Source organism: Neophocaena asiaeorientalis, unplaced genomic scaffold (genome assembly GCF_003031525.2).
Source record: "Neophocaena asiaeorientalis asiaeorientalis breed wild unplaced genomic scaffold, Neophocaena_asiaeorientalis_V1.1 scaffold30, whole genome shotgun sequence".
Lineage (NCBI taxonomy): Eukaryota > Metazoa > Chordata > Mammalia > Artiodactyla > Phocoenidae > Neophocaena > Neophocaena asiaeorientalis.
Genome location: NW_020174923.1, coordinates 2,264,225 through 2,279,715, shown reverse-complemented (window position 1 = coordinate 2,279,715; position 15,491 = coordinate 2,264,225). Strand labels below are relative to the sequence as shown.

Sequence of the window (15,491 nt, the reverse complement as noted above, 5' to 3'; positions counted from 1 at the left end):
CCGGGGTGGCTGTCACCCCTGGGAGGGGGGGAGGGGTCGAGGAGGGGCGGCCGGCGGGGTAGGGGCTGGGGGGGGCGGCCGGGGGGTCTGGGGCTTGGAGTGCAGCGGGGCTCGGAGGGGGCCGAGCCGGCAGCTGGGGGGCAGAAGGGTCCCCGAGGTCGGGGAGAGCGCGGTTGCGGCGTGTCCTGTGGAGGAGGATGCTCTTGGCCCCCCGGGGTGTCGGGGTGCGGATGCCGGGGTCGCCGCGGGACCCCCGCCTTGGGCTGGCCGGGGTGGTCTCCATCCTCAGGGCGCCGTTGCGGAGGGCGGAGATGTTGGGAAGGAGATTCCCTCTGAACACCTGGCCGCGAGCGCGGGTTCCCTTGGGAGCTTCGGGCTGCTCCTCGCTCTGCGCTAGGAGGAGTTCGGGAGAGACGCGCAGAGCTTGGGCCACGGTTTTGGGGGAAATGCCCTGGTTCCCGAAACGCAAGGCTCCAGGCGTGGAAGTATTGATACTACAGCAGACGCGAAAGCTCGGGAGGCTGCCGGCGCTAATAGCTGCAGGAGGGTTGCTCCTGGGCTCCCAAGGCTTGGACAGACGTTTCTAAATAAGTCTGAAAGAATAAAGGCAGTCACGTTTACTTTCCATCGAGGACGTTGTGCAGGAACGGAAGGGGAGAAAAGGAGTGTATGTTGGACTCCCAGCCGTGAGCCAGGTTCAGTATTATCTCGTTCAGTCTTGCCAGCATCCTTTGGAGGTCGGAGGGGTCTTATTCTATTGGGCAGATGTGGGAAACGCTTCCCAAAAAAGTTAAGTCACTTATTTCGGTCCCAACTAGCCAAAAGGGCTGAGCTTCCAACCCAGGGATGCCAGACTCTAAATTCTCGTCCTTGATGCCCTATATTTTGCTTCTATCCAGAGAGCGATGTTACATATTTTTAGGGAAGACTCCGTACAAGAGAACGTTATTAGGGCAGTTAGGGCTCTTGGGGGTATTTGGGTTAAAAGCTAACTAGTAAGGCATTAATCCTGGAATATGTGCTGTTTAAGTGTATTTTCCTTCAAACAGGATTCAGTAAAGGGAAATCTTGCATTCAGGGTCAAAGCAAGTTTATTAATACAACATTATTAATACATTACAGGTTTATCTGAGTGTCTTTTATATTCTAGATGCTAAGCTATGTGCCAAGATGAATACGGTTTGTAATCTCTGACCTTGAGCTTGAGGAGATGATTGCATAAAAGAATTTTGTAGTATTCTCATAAATTGGAATCTTTGCTAGTGTGTGAATTAATCGTCCTAGAATAGTTGTAAGCGCAAGTTTTTAGGAACCTGTTATATATAAGAAAAGGTATTGGATAACTTGTCATGTGGGTACCATTGCATTATTTTCCCATTCAGCAAGAAATACTGTCATAAAATCTAGGTTAAATCATATTGACAATTATTATTTTCTTTTATTATTATACTACCTTCAGTAAATTTTAAAACACTAGAGAAGAAGAGAACATTTATAATTTATTCCCTGTTAAGTTAAAAGGCTTGATTTCTTTTTTTGACTGTGCTTCGCTGCTTGTGAGATCTTAGCTCCCCGACCAGGGATTGAACCTGGCCCTCAGCAGTGAGAGTGCCGAGTCCTAACCACTGGACCACCATGGAATTCCTGTAAAAGGCTTGATTTTAATAGTGCCTTTTTTTTTTTTAATTTATTTCTGGTTGTGCCAGGTCTTAGTTGAGGTAGGTGGGCTCCTTAGTTGCAGCTCACCAGCTCCTTTAGTTGGGGCACACATGCTCCTTAGTTGTGACATGCGAACTCTTAGTTGTGGCATGCGCGTGGGATCTAGTTCCCTGACCAGGGATTAAACCCGCATCCCCTGCATTGGGAGGTGGATTCTTAACCACTGCGCCACCAGGGAAGTCCCGATAGTGCTTTTGTTTTATTAGTTGAGAAGCCAGTGATGTGTGCAGCTGGGCAGGAACTTCTTTCAAGTCATCTGCCAAAGATGTTCTTAACCTCTTCTTCTGAAAAATAAATCTTAAATTAAAGGTCTCATTGATACCAGATTCCATTTAGCTTTTACCTCTCAGAGTTCTAGTGGAAACAAAATCTTCAGTTTAGGCCAAAATGGCACCTTGTTGAAATGTATAACGTTACCTCTGATGCGGCTGTAGGTAGGTGGATAGAAGGGGTAGTGGAACGTTTCGGAAATTTCTCCTGATGGCTTCAGTTTCTCAGTGAAGTGGGGATCAAGGTCATCATTTGAGGGCGATGCTGTGGGTGGAAGCTTTGGGGATTAGGAAAGTGAAAGGACTAGTGAAATATGGGATTGCCAGGCAATTAAACAATTATTCTTAGGTATGAAAAGTGCAGTCAAGGAAGTATGGGTACACAAAATAAAGATGTCTAGTCTAATTTTGTATATAAGGTATTTGACAACCTGTTTCCAGGGCCTGTCCTAATAGTGTCATCTAGAGGGTACACCTGCCCTTTTTGCCCCAATTCACTTTGCCCGAGCCTCTGCCTCATTGCAGGTTTCCCTGTTCTTTACATGAGTCAAGCCCCTTTGGGGAGTCTAGTTCTTCCATTCTTTTTCCCTGCCTGGAATTTGCATTCCACTCTTTCGCAGACTCTTTCCCCCAGTTGCACTTACCACATTATATTAAATTTTATCTATCTGCAAAGTCAGTGACAGTGTCTAACTCCGTTTTGTATTTTTTAAAAAAAGTTTGGTGCTAAATCCCTCAGTAAATGTTTGATGACTATGCCACTTTTCTCCTTTCTTCCTCCTTTTGTCTGTAACGGTGGTCAGCAAGCTTTTTCTGTGAAGAGCCACACAGTAAATGTTTTAGATTTTGTGGACCACATGGTCTCTGTCTTGATTACTGAACTCTGCCGTTGTAGCACAAAGCAGTCACAGGCGGCACAGAAACAGCTGAGCATGGCTCTGCTCCAATAACACTTTATTTCTAGACTCGAGATTTGAGTTTCCTATAATTTTTACATGTCACAAAATACTGTTATTCTTTGATTTTTTCCCCCCATTTAAAAATGTGAAAAACATTCCTAACTACTGGGCTGTACAAAACAGTCTGTGGGCTGGATTTAACCCCCTCGGGCTCCGTTACAGACCTTTGATCTATAAAGACTCTCAGCAAATCTGGATAAAGGAACTTGCGGTAAGATGATACTGGTTTTAGTATTACCATGGGTGGTAGAGAAGCAAAGAAGTCAGTCTTTTTTTGTAACGGATTTCATGGTCAAGTTCAAGATTAAGGTGTAAACAAATCATGATGACACAGTATGGTAACCGCAATTACAGTTTATTTATTGGAACAAAGGAGTGATAATCAGCTCTGCTTGGGTGGATGAGAAGTCACCTCTAATAGCCGTCTGTTGGGGATACTTTCAGCTTAGATCCTTTCCAGGAATCTTTTCAAACTCGCTAAGGTAACTGACCACATCTTTTGCCAGGACTGCTGTGAACATTCCGATGGCTCAGTTCCTTTGTTGTACAGGATATAATCTTAATTCGTTCCTCTCAGAACTAAAATTAATACATTCTAGATAATTTTTTCTGACAGTTATTTCTAAAGGTCATGCACATTTTACTGCTTTGAGAAAGGTGAAATATATTTCATAGCACATATAGTAATCAGTGTTTCTTTAATACAGCAGTGAATTTCTGATACTGAATTTTGGGTTACGTAAATTCAGTCTTTAAGTCAACTATTAATGCATTAGAAAAGGAAGATGGGCTTTAGTGGGCTTTCCGTTTTCTTGCAATTTATTAGATTTAATGTGGATTATTTTTATCTAGGAAAAGTATGGATATATGGCTGTTAGCATTACTGACGCCATCCTGGGCTCTTTATCCTGTCCTTTCACCCACCCTACCCAGGACTGAACTGTGCAGTAAGTCACTTCTCTGTTGTCAAAGCTTTGCAGTTAATAGAAACTGTTTTAATAATCGTTAGGATCAGGTGGCCTCCATGCTCTGTTAGTCCCCAGACAACGACGATGTATATTCCCGGTGCCCACGAGACTAGGTACCCAGTCATGAATTTTGACTTAGGAGTACATGTCCCGTTTCCAAGCACCTGCCTCCATACGCTGGCTTAACTATAAAGTCGTCCCAGGGGCCCCCGCCGGTGGGGAGGGGAGTGCAGCAGCAGGTCGTTTTTGCCCGATCCGGAGCCCACCCTGTGAGTAAGTTACCCTGTAATAAACGGATCCATTGATTACGTGCAGCTGCCTGCCTCGTTTTGTTTTTCGGTCTCAAGGTGCTTTCTCAGTTCAGTGAGCACTTTTCGTTCCCTCCTTCCTCCAGCAGAAAGTTAAATATTTAATTAAACCTTTAGTGATACTAGCTGCATAAAACGAATTATTATTTAAAGCTCTATAACAAACTTAACACATTCCCCACATATGCTGTGGAGCAATGGAAAGACACTTTAAATATTCTTAAAAATAATTTTGTACCCATATTTCTATGTCTTTGTCATAGTTCTCGAGCAGTTAAGAATTGGCTTTGTTTAAGAGTTTTAAAGGTACTGCCTTGGTAAGACTTTGGAACTGTGTCAAGTATTGTAAGTTTTCCAAAAAGTACAATTTGTTAAAACTATGCCATTAGAAGTTTTATTGCTCTTAAGTTGTGAACTTGTGCTTTCAAGGGTCATCTTCTAATATACGTTGCAAAAGCGGTCTTACATGTGTTGTCTATTCAAAAAGCTGCTTTTTTACGGTTGTCTGGTCGTCTCTATTTACAACGCCCTGGCTTGTGTGAACTCTGTTACTTGTGAGTAAACTCCTCCTGGATGTTGACTGTATGATTCTCTTCCCACTTACAGCCAATGTTAAATGCGGGGCAGGCCAAGCATCCTTCACTGCCTTTTGCTTTTGTCCTTTTGAATCTCTCCACATAAGGCTATAACGTTTGGGATAATTCAGGGGAATTATAGTGTAGAAAGAGGAAATTTAGAGCTTTATGCTAAATACGGGTTTTCTTTTGGTCCAGGAAAAGGCACAGGACGAGGTAAACTTTTTACAGATGTCCCCTTGCTGGCCGTGCCTCGTTCCTAACTTTGCAGCCCCGCTTTCAGCTGTGCACTGGAGTCAGAAGAGCCACTTTCATTGTCACCTCTGCGGGGTGGACTTCCACCTTTCTTTCAGGAAACCTCAGTGCCCCGCCCATAGGGCTTGGTTTCAGCTCAGACACCGTCTCTTTATCTTCGGCAGAGGTCTTCAGTATAGAAAGCACTGCCTTCCCATATCCTTCCTCCATCCCAAATCCCCCCTCCCTACCCTGCAAAGCAGTGTGGGGCGGGGGCAGCAGAGGGGACTTTATGATCACCCCACCAGTGGGAGGTGCAGGCTTCCCTCTTTTCGTTTTCCTTCCGTCTTCTCCCAAAGGACAGACATTAATCCGCAGAGACGCTGTGGTCTCAGCACTTGGAGAAGCAGCACAGTATTTCCCTCAGCACCTGTGGTTTGCAAGGAGCCTTTACAGTAGCTCGTGCTTCTCAGGATGCAGAGCCATCCTCGCCTGATGGATTCCCCACGGCCCTTTTCAGATTGCACCTGCTCAGACTCCGCGGGTTGTGGGTGCCCAGGTGGGCAAATAGGTTCATCGTTGTCAGTTTAGAAAAACCTGTCTGCAGCTTTGAAGTTACTGGTTAGGTGAACATTAAACTAAAAGTTAATGAAGAATCGATGTTAAGAATGTTTCATTTTAGTTTTCAAACACCCAAACCAGGTGTTTACTTTCTTGAAGAAAACAATAAGTCAGTTGATTTTTCTTCTTGAAGATGTTTTAATAATTTGAGTAGACGGAAGTTCAAGGTTATTGAAATTTAACGTTTTTCACATGATGAGACTGGAGCTTATGAATATAAAAAACATCGGTTTGTTCAGGTGAGTCATAGCACTGATTCGTCTGTATACTTCATAACAGAGTTCATGCTTTCTGGTCAGCATTTTCTTCCCTCTGTCCTCTGGCCATCGATTCTGGGGGAATTGCCTTGACTCAGTCCATTCTAACTCACCGATTTGGCACTCACCCCAGCTAGCAAGAATTTTATTTCTGCCTGTCTGTTCCATTTCCAAATTCTCTAGCAGCTTTCTCTGAATTGCTTTGTCCTTGTTTCGTGAGTATGATAGCCCTTGAGGATGTTAGTTGTACTACGTTTATAGACAGTAGTGATCAACGTGTGTCATTACTTTGCCATGTTCCAGGCACCATTTTCAGCTTTATGTGTATTTATTCTTTTGGTCATTCTGACAGGGACAGAGTAGGGAGACAAAGTGAGTAATTAACTAGTTAATCCCACTAGGGGATCATAAATGAAAAAGTATGGGAGACCCTGTAAGTTAACGATCACTCAGGAAAGCAGGTTTGCTTAACAACAGAACCAAGCAGCAGAAGCACGAGACATGCCCCCAAACAATGAAACGATGGTGGCATGAGACCCACATCCTGCCCAGGGAAGTCGGCAAGTTGATGATCCTTGAGAAGGGGCTTACATGTCTGCATGCACTAAGAGCAGAGATATCGGGGAAAGGTGACATTATACCAAAACCTGAAATAATTTACAATATCATAGTATGTGTAACAGGACCACTGTTTTGCTCATTTCCATAGTGCCATGACAATCCCGGTTGGGCCATATGGGGTCAAAAACTCCCCCGCCCACCATGTAGGAGGAGTTAATAGTGGAAGACTTGAAGAATGAAAAAGAAGGTGGTCTTTTCCCCCCTCCCCACTTTTCCTTTGCTTATAAAAATGTAGCCCGCCGAGTTCTCAGGACGGCACTCCCTTGCCTGTGGGCTTGTATCTCTCACAAGCGTCCTGTACTAACAAACTCTTCCTTCCCTCTCACTCTGCCTCTCCCGGAATTCTTTCTGCGCTGAGACAGAAGACATTCTGGCTGAGGAAAAACGATGAGGAAGAAAAATTAGAGCTCAGGGGCAAAAGGAAAACAGCATGAAAACACCTTTTGCTTCAGAAGGGATTTTGTGCTTTGGAAGAAAGGACAAAACTGAGGCTGAATAGACACTGAAGTGACTCCTTTGATTAGTCATTGTACGTCATCTTCTGCAGAGACCTTTATCTCCCTGTTAATATTACTTTAAAGCTACTTTAAAAACTACATCAGTGGTTCTCCACTTTTTATCGGGCCCTGCACGCTCACTCCCGTTAGCGTCAGTGGAACCGTACACTTACTTAGTAGGCAGGGAGGCACGTGGGTCTTTAACATTTCCCTTTGTTCCTGACACACTTCACTTTGAAAACCGCTGTTTTCGGAGTTTTCTAACCATGGAGTTAAGAACACATTATACTGTAACACTGGCTGAGTCCTTTGATGTGAGAAATAGAAACTGATCTGGCCAGCTTAAGTGAAAATAAAATATACTGGGTAGATGATAGGGCATTTCACATAGTCCAAGGAAGAAGAATCAGGTCTTGGGCACAGTAGGTATCAAACCTTAGGGGAAAGCTTAGTTCCGAGAATGTATGAACTTTCTTAAATGCTTCTATCAATCTAACTGTTTCCATGAGTCCCAGTCTCTGGGTCTCTTAGTTAAAAATTCCACTCTGCCTGGAGAAAACTTAAATGCTACCGCTCAGAGGTGGCCGTGGTGATGGTAGTCGTGGTGTGTCTGGTGGGATGGCGGGGTGTGTGCACAGGTTCATGGGCTTCAGGCAAGGCTGTTAAAGACTCAACCCTGAGTTCCGGGAGCAGTTCTCAAAGGAAGGAAGAATACTGTGAGTCCATCAGCTGCTTCAGGAGGGGCCTGTTTTCTAAAAACGAAGCATCAAGCATGCAGCGTTCAATTGGAATGAATAATTCAGTGGCTCCCACTAAGTGTGTTTTGGCAGATAGCTTGAGAATGTTCTTGCTGTTAAGTTGGTTAGTGTTTCTGTGTTTCGTAGTAAATCATCCTCGAATGAGTGTGATCCGCCTGCCTTTCTCTACCTTCCCCCCTCCCTCCTTCCCTCCTTCCTTTCATCGGCCTAGAGGTGATCACCAGCTCACTGCAGGATCTGATATAACAGGAATGAGGCTGTTGGGAGAATTTAGTTTGAGTGTATCCTCCTTTCTTGGCTGCTGCAATTTTGCTCTTTTTAATTTACTCATTTAATATTTGTACAGTATATCTAATTGTGTAATTACTTTTTCCTCCACCATATAAGGAACACATATTGATGGGAAAATTGAGAAAATAGAAAAAAGCACAGAGGGAATGAAAGTTGTCTAAATCTCATCGTTAAATTTAAGAAAAAGCTCTCTTCTGTACATATAAAGAGGATGTTTATTTGATCCAAACTTTAATTATGTATATTGCCTTTTGGGGGGTAAGACAAGCTGCCTCTAAAAAGTTGCCTGCTTTTTTATCCAGGTGGAGACGGTCAGCCAGCTTGGTGCAGACTGTTCTTGTGGTAGAGGGGGTCACACCAGTGGCTGCCATCAAATAGGTTTATATAAAACAAGGAACAAATATCTCTCTGAAGAAGGCTTAGCGGGACGTTTTTGGTGTCTCCTCCAAGCCGCCCTCTCGATACCTTGCTAGGTGACGGGGCCGAGCCAATTGGAGTAGGGACCACGGAGTGTGCACTCGGGAGCCCGGCCAGGCTGGCTTCTGCTTGCATATAACCTCTCTGAAGACCTGAGATGTGGTTCCAACAGAGGTCCACTCGCAGAAGGGGCCCCAGGGGCCTCCAGAGGGTCAGCTTAGCCTGGACGAGGGCTACTGGGCCTGTGATGCAGTGACTTAGGTCAAACAGCTCAAAAAGTAGACTGAGGTGAAATTTGCTTCCGTCTTCCGTCACTCCAGAGTGAAACCCTGTATTCATTGAGCACTTTCTCCCCTTCTCCTCTGGCAACTACCAGTCTGCATTCCATTTCTGTGGATTTATGTATTCTGGACATTTCACATAAATGGAATCCGATTTGACCTTTTGTGTCTGGCTTCTTTCACTTAACGTAATGTTTTGGAGGTTCATCCACGTTGTAGCATGTATCAGTACTGCATTCCTCTTTATGGTAAATAGTAAATCATTGCGTGTATACACCACAATTTGTTTTTCCCTTCGTCTGTTGGTAGACATTTGGGCTGTTTCTGCGTCTTGGCAGTTATGACCCTGCGTGAACGTGCACTTGTTTGAGTCCCCATGGAGTAGTGGGATCATGTAGGAACCCTGTTTAACTTTTGGGGAGCTGCCAAACTTTTCCTCAGCAGCTAAACCACTTTGCAGTCCGGCCAGCAGTGTATGAGTACCCAGTGTAGCCACGGAGTTTCTTATGAGAAATTTGCTCTCATTCAAAGCAGTATTCCTGCAGGTGATGCAGTGGTTATTCTCTGGCTTGCTTTCAAGATTTTTCGCTGTCTTTCATTTTTAGCAGTTTAATCACTATGTGTTTGAATGTGGATTTCCTTTGATTTATCCTGTTTGGATTTCATCAAGCTTCTTGAAACTCTTAGGTGTTTCATCTCTGGCCAAATCTGGGAAGTTTTCAGCCAGTAATTCTGTAAATATGTTTTGCAGCATTAACACACTTCTCTCTTTCTGGGTCTCTGATTGTTTGAATGTTAGACCGTTTGTTATTGTCTCACAGTTCTCTGAGGTACTGTTAATTGTTAAAACAACAGCAACAACAACAGAACCTCTTTTCTCTCTTTTGTTCAGATTGAGTAGCTTCTCTTGATCTATCAAGTTGACTGACTTTTTCTGTTGTCTCCATTCTGCTTTTGAGCCCATTCTTTGGATCTTGTGTATTTGTTGCTGTGTTTTTCTGTTCTAGAATGACTATTTGGTGCTGCTTGATATCTTGTTTCTTTGCTGACACTTTCATTGTTTTCAAGAATGAATGTTTTCTTGCCACTGTTTGCTGGAGCACTTTTTAAATAGCTGCCTTAAAGTTTTCGTCAGATAATTTCAAAATCTGTGTCATCTTGGCAGTGGCACCTGTGGGTAGAGTTGACATTTTTCACATGTTTCATTACCGGAGTCATTTTGGGTTGTGTGAGACTGCGGGTTTTGTTTTCATCCCGTAGAGAGCATTGATGTCTTCCTTTAGCGTGCTGTCCACCTGGTTAGGTTCAGGTCTTCAGTTTCTGCCCACGTTCTCTGAACTGTGGTTCTAATTTCGGTTTAGTTTTCAGAAGCCTTTGCAGTGCAGTTTGAATCTGTCCGTGTGTGCCGCCCAGTGACCCATCCGGATCTGGGCGGTGGGTCTGTCTGTGAATTCAGTTCCTCAAGTGTTTGGTGCACAGAGTAGGATTAGATGCATGTTTACCCAGATTGGGTGTGTTAGTCCAGGAGCTAATGAACAACTTCATTGCGTTGCTTCCCTGAACTCCTCTTTTCATTTGCTCTCCCTGCTACTTTTTGATTCCCTGTGGCTTCACTTTTCCATCTTCCAGCCGCCAAGCTAGGGTTTTCCTGCCCCACTGGGCCACGCACTTCGGCGACTGCATTTGCCGCATTCAGGGCCCCGTGTCTGGAAGGCGGCAGAGCAGAAAGCGGCGGGCTTTGTCTCCCGACCCTTGTGGAAGAAGCTCCACTCAGAAGAGAGAGTTTAGCTGGGCTCAGCTTTCATCACTGCAGTCTGACACTGCTGTAAACGGGGTTGCTTGGGGACAAGGGCACAGGAGAATGTAGAAAAGAATAAAAGACTGGGTGTTTCCCCGTTCTCCGTGAGCAGAAGACTTCCGTTTCCTACCGAGCCAGAACTAGAGAGCTTCCTCCGGAGCTTTCTCTGTGTCCCAGTGCCCACTTCCAGTGCGTTCAGTTTAGAGGACACTGGAAGAGAAAAAGTGGAATTCCGGTTCCCCCTTGTTTCACATGCTACTATTTACTTTTCAGGATCTTCACATTGCTGTTCCATGCATTCTGTCCGGGTAGGAGAGACAGTGTGGAGTATGCTTAACTGTCTAGCCTGAGGCTGAAACATCTGTCTGTCTTTGACATTAGAAATGGCATATACTTGACTGTGTGGTTCCAATTTCTTTTTTTCCAATCTCCTTTCTTTAGTAAACTAATCCAGAAAACATGGCTACTGCAGTTCGGGAAGTTGGAGTTTGGAGACAGACCAGAACACTCCTACTGAAGAATTACCTCATTAAATGCAGGACTAAAAAAAGTAGCGTTCAGGTAAGTTAAGTGACCATTATGTCTTATTGCGGTTTATTTTGCATTAGTATGTTCCATCTTTAAAAGATGATTTGTTTTGCTGGATACATTTTTATTATATTTTTATATTCTTAGGTCCCTTTAATTTGCTTGTAAAAACTTGTTTGTTGGCCTCAGAAAAATACCTAAATTATCCCATGTTTTCTGAATGTCAAAAATTTTAATAATGATGTCTAAATTTAGTTAATTTCTAATATCAGTGCTTGATTTTGAACCTTGAGCCATGCATTTCCCGTTTCATGGAATGAAAAATAGATTCTGCAGAAAACTTCACGGAACATTATTCCATAGGTTATTCCTTATCGCCGGCCATCTTTTGGACTCTGGATTGAATTGCCCATAATTACTAAAATTATGTCACGTGTTTGTTCCCACAAGCATGCATTACTTTATTATTTAATTATTTAGCATACATTACTTTAAAAGGTGAAAGAAAGTAAGAACTCTGGCTGACCAGTTACTAGTGATTTTAAAGGATGGAATGGCATTGTTGATCTTCTCCTGAAGCCAGCAGAACAATTAAACAGCGACATGAAACAATAATGAGTTCACCCCTATTAAAGTTGACTACTGAATATAACTGAGTATAGTTTTAGTAGTAGAAACTTAGCTGTAATTAAAGCATGAGTTTTAATTCAGACTTGAATAAAGACATTTTTATGGTGATCCCTATTACAGATGTTTGGTGAGTTACTTTGAATAAAGTCATGTATGAGTAAATTTACTATTATAGTTTATATTAGTAATCTAAGATGTTTAAATGTTAGCTTTTATGTCATTTAAATGTATTATGGTGACTTGAATTTTAAAATATTGTAGTAAAATTGAATGTAAAGGAAAAATTCATATGCTGTTGGCTTAGGTTCAGCACAGTATTTCTTTTAGGATGGAATTGCTTTGATTTTTTGTACTTAAGAGAGGAGACCCAAGTTCCTCATGTTTTTTGTTAGTATTAGTTATATTCATAGAAATCTTGATGATTTTTGCTGCCATTGTTATATTTTGTAATCATTTTGTTTGTTTCCTTTATTATAGGAAATTCTTTTTCCACTTTTTTTTTTATTTTGGTTAATATTAATAAGCATGATGCATCCAAATAAGATATATGAAGAAGTGCCTGACATGGAACTTAACCCCATGGACAAATCTATCCTCTCTAACGTAATTCTTGGATTTACACCAGTGACTAATATTACAAGAGACATCATGCGGAAGGTTTCTACTGATCACCTTCCTAAGGGTATTGTGAGTTTACATGTGTATTCTGTCTCTCGCAGAAAGCCTCTTCAGTATTTTGCTGTTTGCTTTATTGAGTAAATACCATTCTTAACATTTAGATATATGTCCTTTCACCAAAACGTAGTTTCATAGAAATACTAACATCATTTAATTCTGCTGCCTTATGATTCTTGTGAAACTTTAATTTGTAGTCTTGGTAATAGGAAGCATATTTTATGTTTTACTATTTTATATTTAATTCATAGACCATTTATAAAATAGCCTATTTGTATAGTATAAAAGATTGGAAGGAATATTTCGTTTTGATTCTGACTCACGTAACTATTAAGAAACTAGAAATACATAAAGACAGTAATGCTGATGCCAGGATGATTCATTTAATGAAATGCTGAATTGTAGAAAATAAGAAAATAACCTGTTATCCTCCATCATATAGGATTGTTAGTTGTAACTGACTTTAGTGTGTGTCACGCATTATTGGATAATGTGTCACTAAACAGAAGATGTTGATACAACCACGAGCCAAATAGCTTTCTCCCCGGTGGTTTCCTTCTGGTGTGTTACTGTTTAATATTTGTATCTTACTGTATAGAATGCATTTGTTGGTTTATCATGTTACACAGAAGCAGCATGACAGCCGTAAGAATTCAGCAGGTCAGCTGAGAAGAACTCCTCAGAAACGTTGAGAGTGAAATTCATTGGTAATTCTGAGTAGGACAAAAGTATATATGCTAAAGAAATCCAAGTCAGCGTGTATTAACTTAGATGCCAGAATAGTAGAAATGTATGTAGACTTTTTTTTTTAAGTTCTGTCTTTTTAATGGCAGAACTCTGAACGTGAGATTGTACATACGTACATGGTAACTTAACTGGTAGGATGTTGGATTAACACCCTCTTTCTTCAGATCAATCGTGGAGTTCCATGTACACCTTCAAGGTCTGGAAGATCATGAGAATTAACACTTAAGTAATACTTTATAATTTACAAAGCATTTTCATGTCTGTAACTACATTTGATATTAACAACCCCTTGTGATCAGCTAGGTATTGTGGGTGAGGATACTAAAGTTCAGGGAATTAAATTGCTTACCTATTCTCACACAGCTAATAAGTAGTAAAGTTAAGTACTGATCCTACGTGTTTTTTTTCCCATTTCATGACATGTTCTGAGCCTCCTATAGTGAAGACTGCTTGCTTGTAAATAAAACTTCAAGAAAATGTTAAAAAATTAAGATTATTGATGTGAAAAGAGCTGAACGATGATTACAGTATTTTTTCATGTATCTTCTAAGAAAGGAACAAGCAGTATTGGGTTTAAATGGCAATTTTTATTGAAAGAAGAGTGTGTCATAGCTACTAAAATACACATTTAGTTTCTGAGGAAGGATTATGGAATTTTCTTCATAAGAAGGGATATTTGAAAATCAAATATCCACTCATTTATCAAGGAGTCGTTTGTATGGTTTTACTTTGACGTAGATAAGTGGACTACATATATTGCATATAAAGCATATGATCTATTTTATTACGTTAATAACTTATGTGTTACATGACACATACATAATTTATGTCATCAAATGACAGCTAAGAAATAGTGTCTGTAAAATTGCACTATTTTAATATTCATTTTTTAGTTTCTTTTTAGAAGAGCTGTATTCATTTTCTAAGAAGTTAGAGCATCAAACAAGTGCTTATGAAATATTACATTCATCAAATATAATGTTAAACTTGGTGTATTGTATTACAATAAACTATTCGAATTTGTGAGCTAACTAAATTGTTTTAATATTTTATAGTCATAATTACCGAAGAATATACAAGTGAAAAAGAATTGCTAGCATCCAGTCTTTCTAAGCCCAGCAACTTTGTAGGTGTGGTTTTCAAAGACTTCATGTCCTATGAACTCCGTTTTTTTCCTGATATGATTCCAGTGTCTTCTGTTTATATGGATTCAAGAGGTAAATGGCCCTAAACAATCAATGAAAATGAATTAACTTCCCATTTTTGCTGCTCCTGTAGTTCATATACAAAATTTGATGGTGTCCACCATTGGCATTTTAAATAATAGTTATTCAGGTAAGAAGACTGTCAACTATAGCATAGAAATATATGTGTACTTATCTGTCTACATCTATATATATAATATGAAGTATAATTTATGTAACATCCACCTTAATTTTAATACATTTATATTGTTTACAGTAACAAAACAAAATTCTATCTTGAACTGTATGACATTCTAAGTCTGTTCTTTTCTCCATGTAATTGTTTTCATATGTGGCATGGCACGTACCTTTAAAATCTCAAGGTCTTCCACCAATAAACCTTATTAGTTTTATGTTGGAAACATGGAAAACAGCCTTCAATGCCTAAACCTCTGAGAAGATAATTATCAACCACAAACATTTCTTGACTAATGTTAAAGTCACTGTTAAGTACTGTATTTGTGACTTGATTCCGCAAAGCCCTTACAGAATTTTTCTTTTTTTCTGTGCTGTTCACCTGGACTTGCCGTTGCATCTGGAAGATCTTTAAAGCTGATAAGTCATTGCAGAATGGCTTGCCTTAAAACAGAAAACTGATTTATTTTAAATAACTGTGTTTACCATTAATTTCTTTCTTTCCATGTGTATTCATTTACGATTCAGTATCCTAACACATGTAACTCTTTAATTTCAAAACTTTGAAGTAAACAATAAGGAACGTGATAGATTTCGTTTGCCTTTGCAGGGCCATTGCTTATTTTCTTTGGTCCTGTAGAGATTGATTAATTATATTACTTTGGTAACCCCATGTGTGCTGCCTTTAAAGAAAACACTTGTATATTGCAGAATCTTACGTCTCACCTTTTTTTCTCCATAGCTGGCTGTTCAAAATCATGTGAGGCTGTTCAGTACTGGTCCTCAGGGTTCACAGTTTTACAGGCCTCGATAGATACTGCCATTATACAGGTAACTATGAAAAAGGAAGAAAATAGAGTCAAGCTGTGTTTTACCAATCATCCCCGAAGTCTTTACCACGGGATTTCATTTGACTGCTGTCAGATGTACAAAATACATAACTTAATACAACTCCTTTA

At 40.9% G+C, this 15,491-nt stretch overlaps 1 protein-coding gene and 1 non-coding gene across 2 annotated transcripts in view; one reads left to right on the top strand and one right to left on the bottom strand.

Moving 5' to 3' along the window:
- Positions 1-671: 671 nt before the first annotated feature.
- ABCA5 (ATP binding cassette subfamily A member 5) overlaps positions 672-15,491 on the top strand; it is a 60,691-nt gene continuing 45,871 nt past the window's right edge. Inside the window, exons 1-6 of the mRNA XM_024761034.1 lie at positions 672-695; positions 3,800-3,894; positions 11,015-11,134; positions 12,209-12,413; positions 14,209-14,370; positions 15,275-15,363. Of these exons, the coding sequence (XP_024616802.1) occupies positions 11,033-11,134; positions 12,209-12,413; positions 14,209-14,370; positions 15,275-15,363 (558 nt within the window). The 5' untranslated portion in view covers positions 672-695; positions 3,800-3,894; positions 11,015-11,032. The remainder of the gene's footprint in view (positions 696-3,799; positions 3,895-11,014; positions 11,135-12,208; positions 12,414-14,208; positions 14,371-15,274; positions 15,364-15,491) is intronic.
- TRNAE-CUC (transfer RNA glutamic acid (anticodon CUC)) lies at positions 1,569-1,640 on the bottom strand. Its single transcript has one exon. It is a non-coding gene; the product is annotated as a tRNA-Glu (tRNA).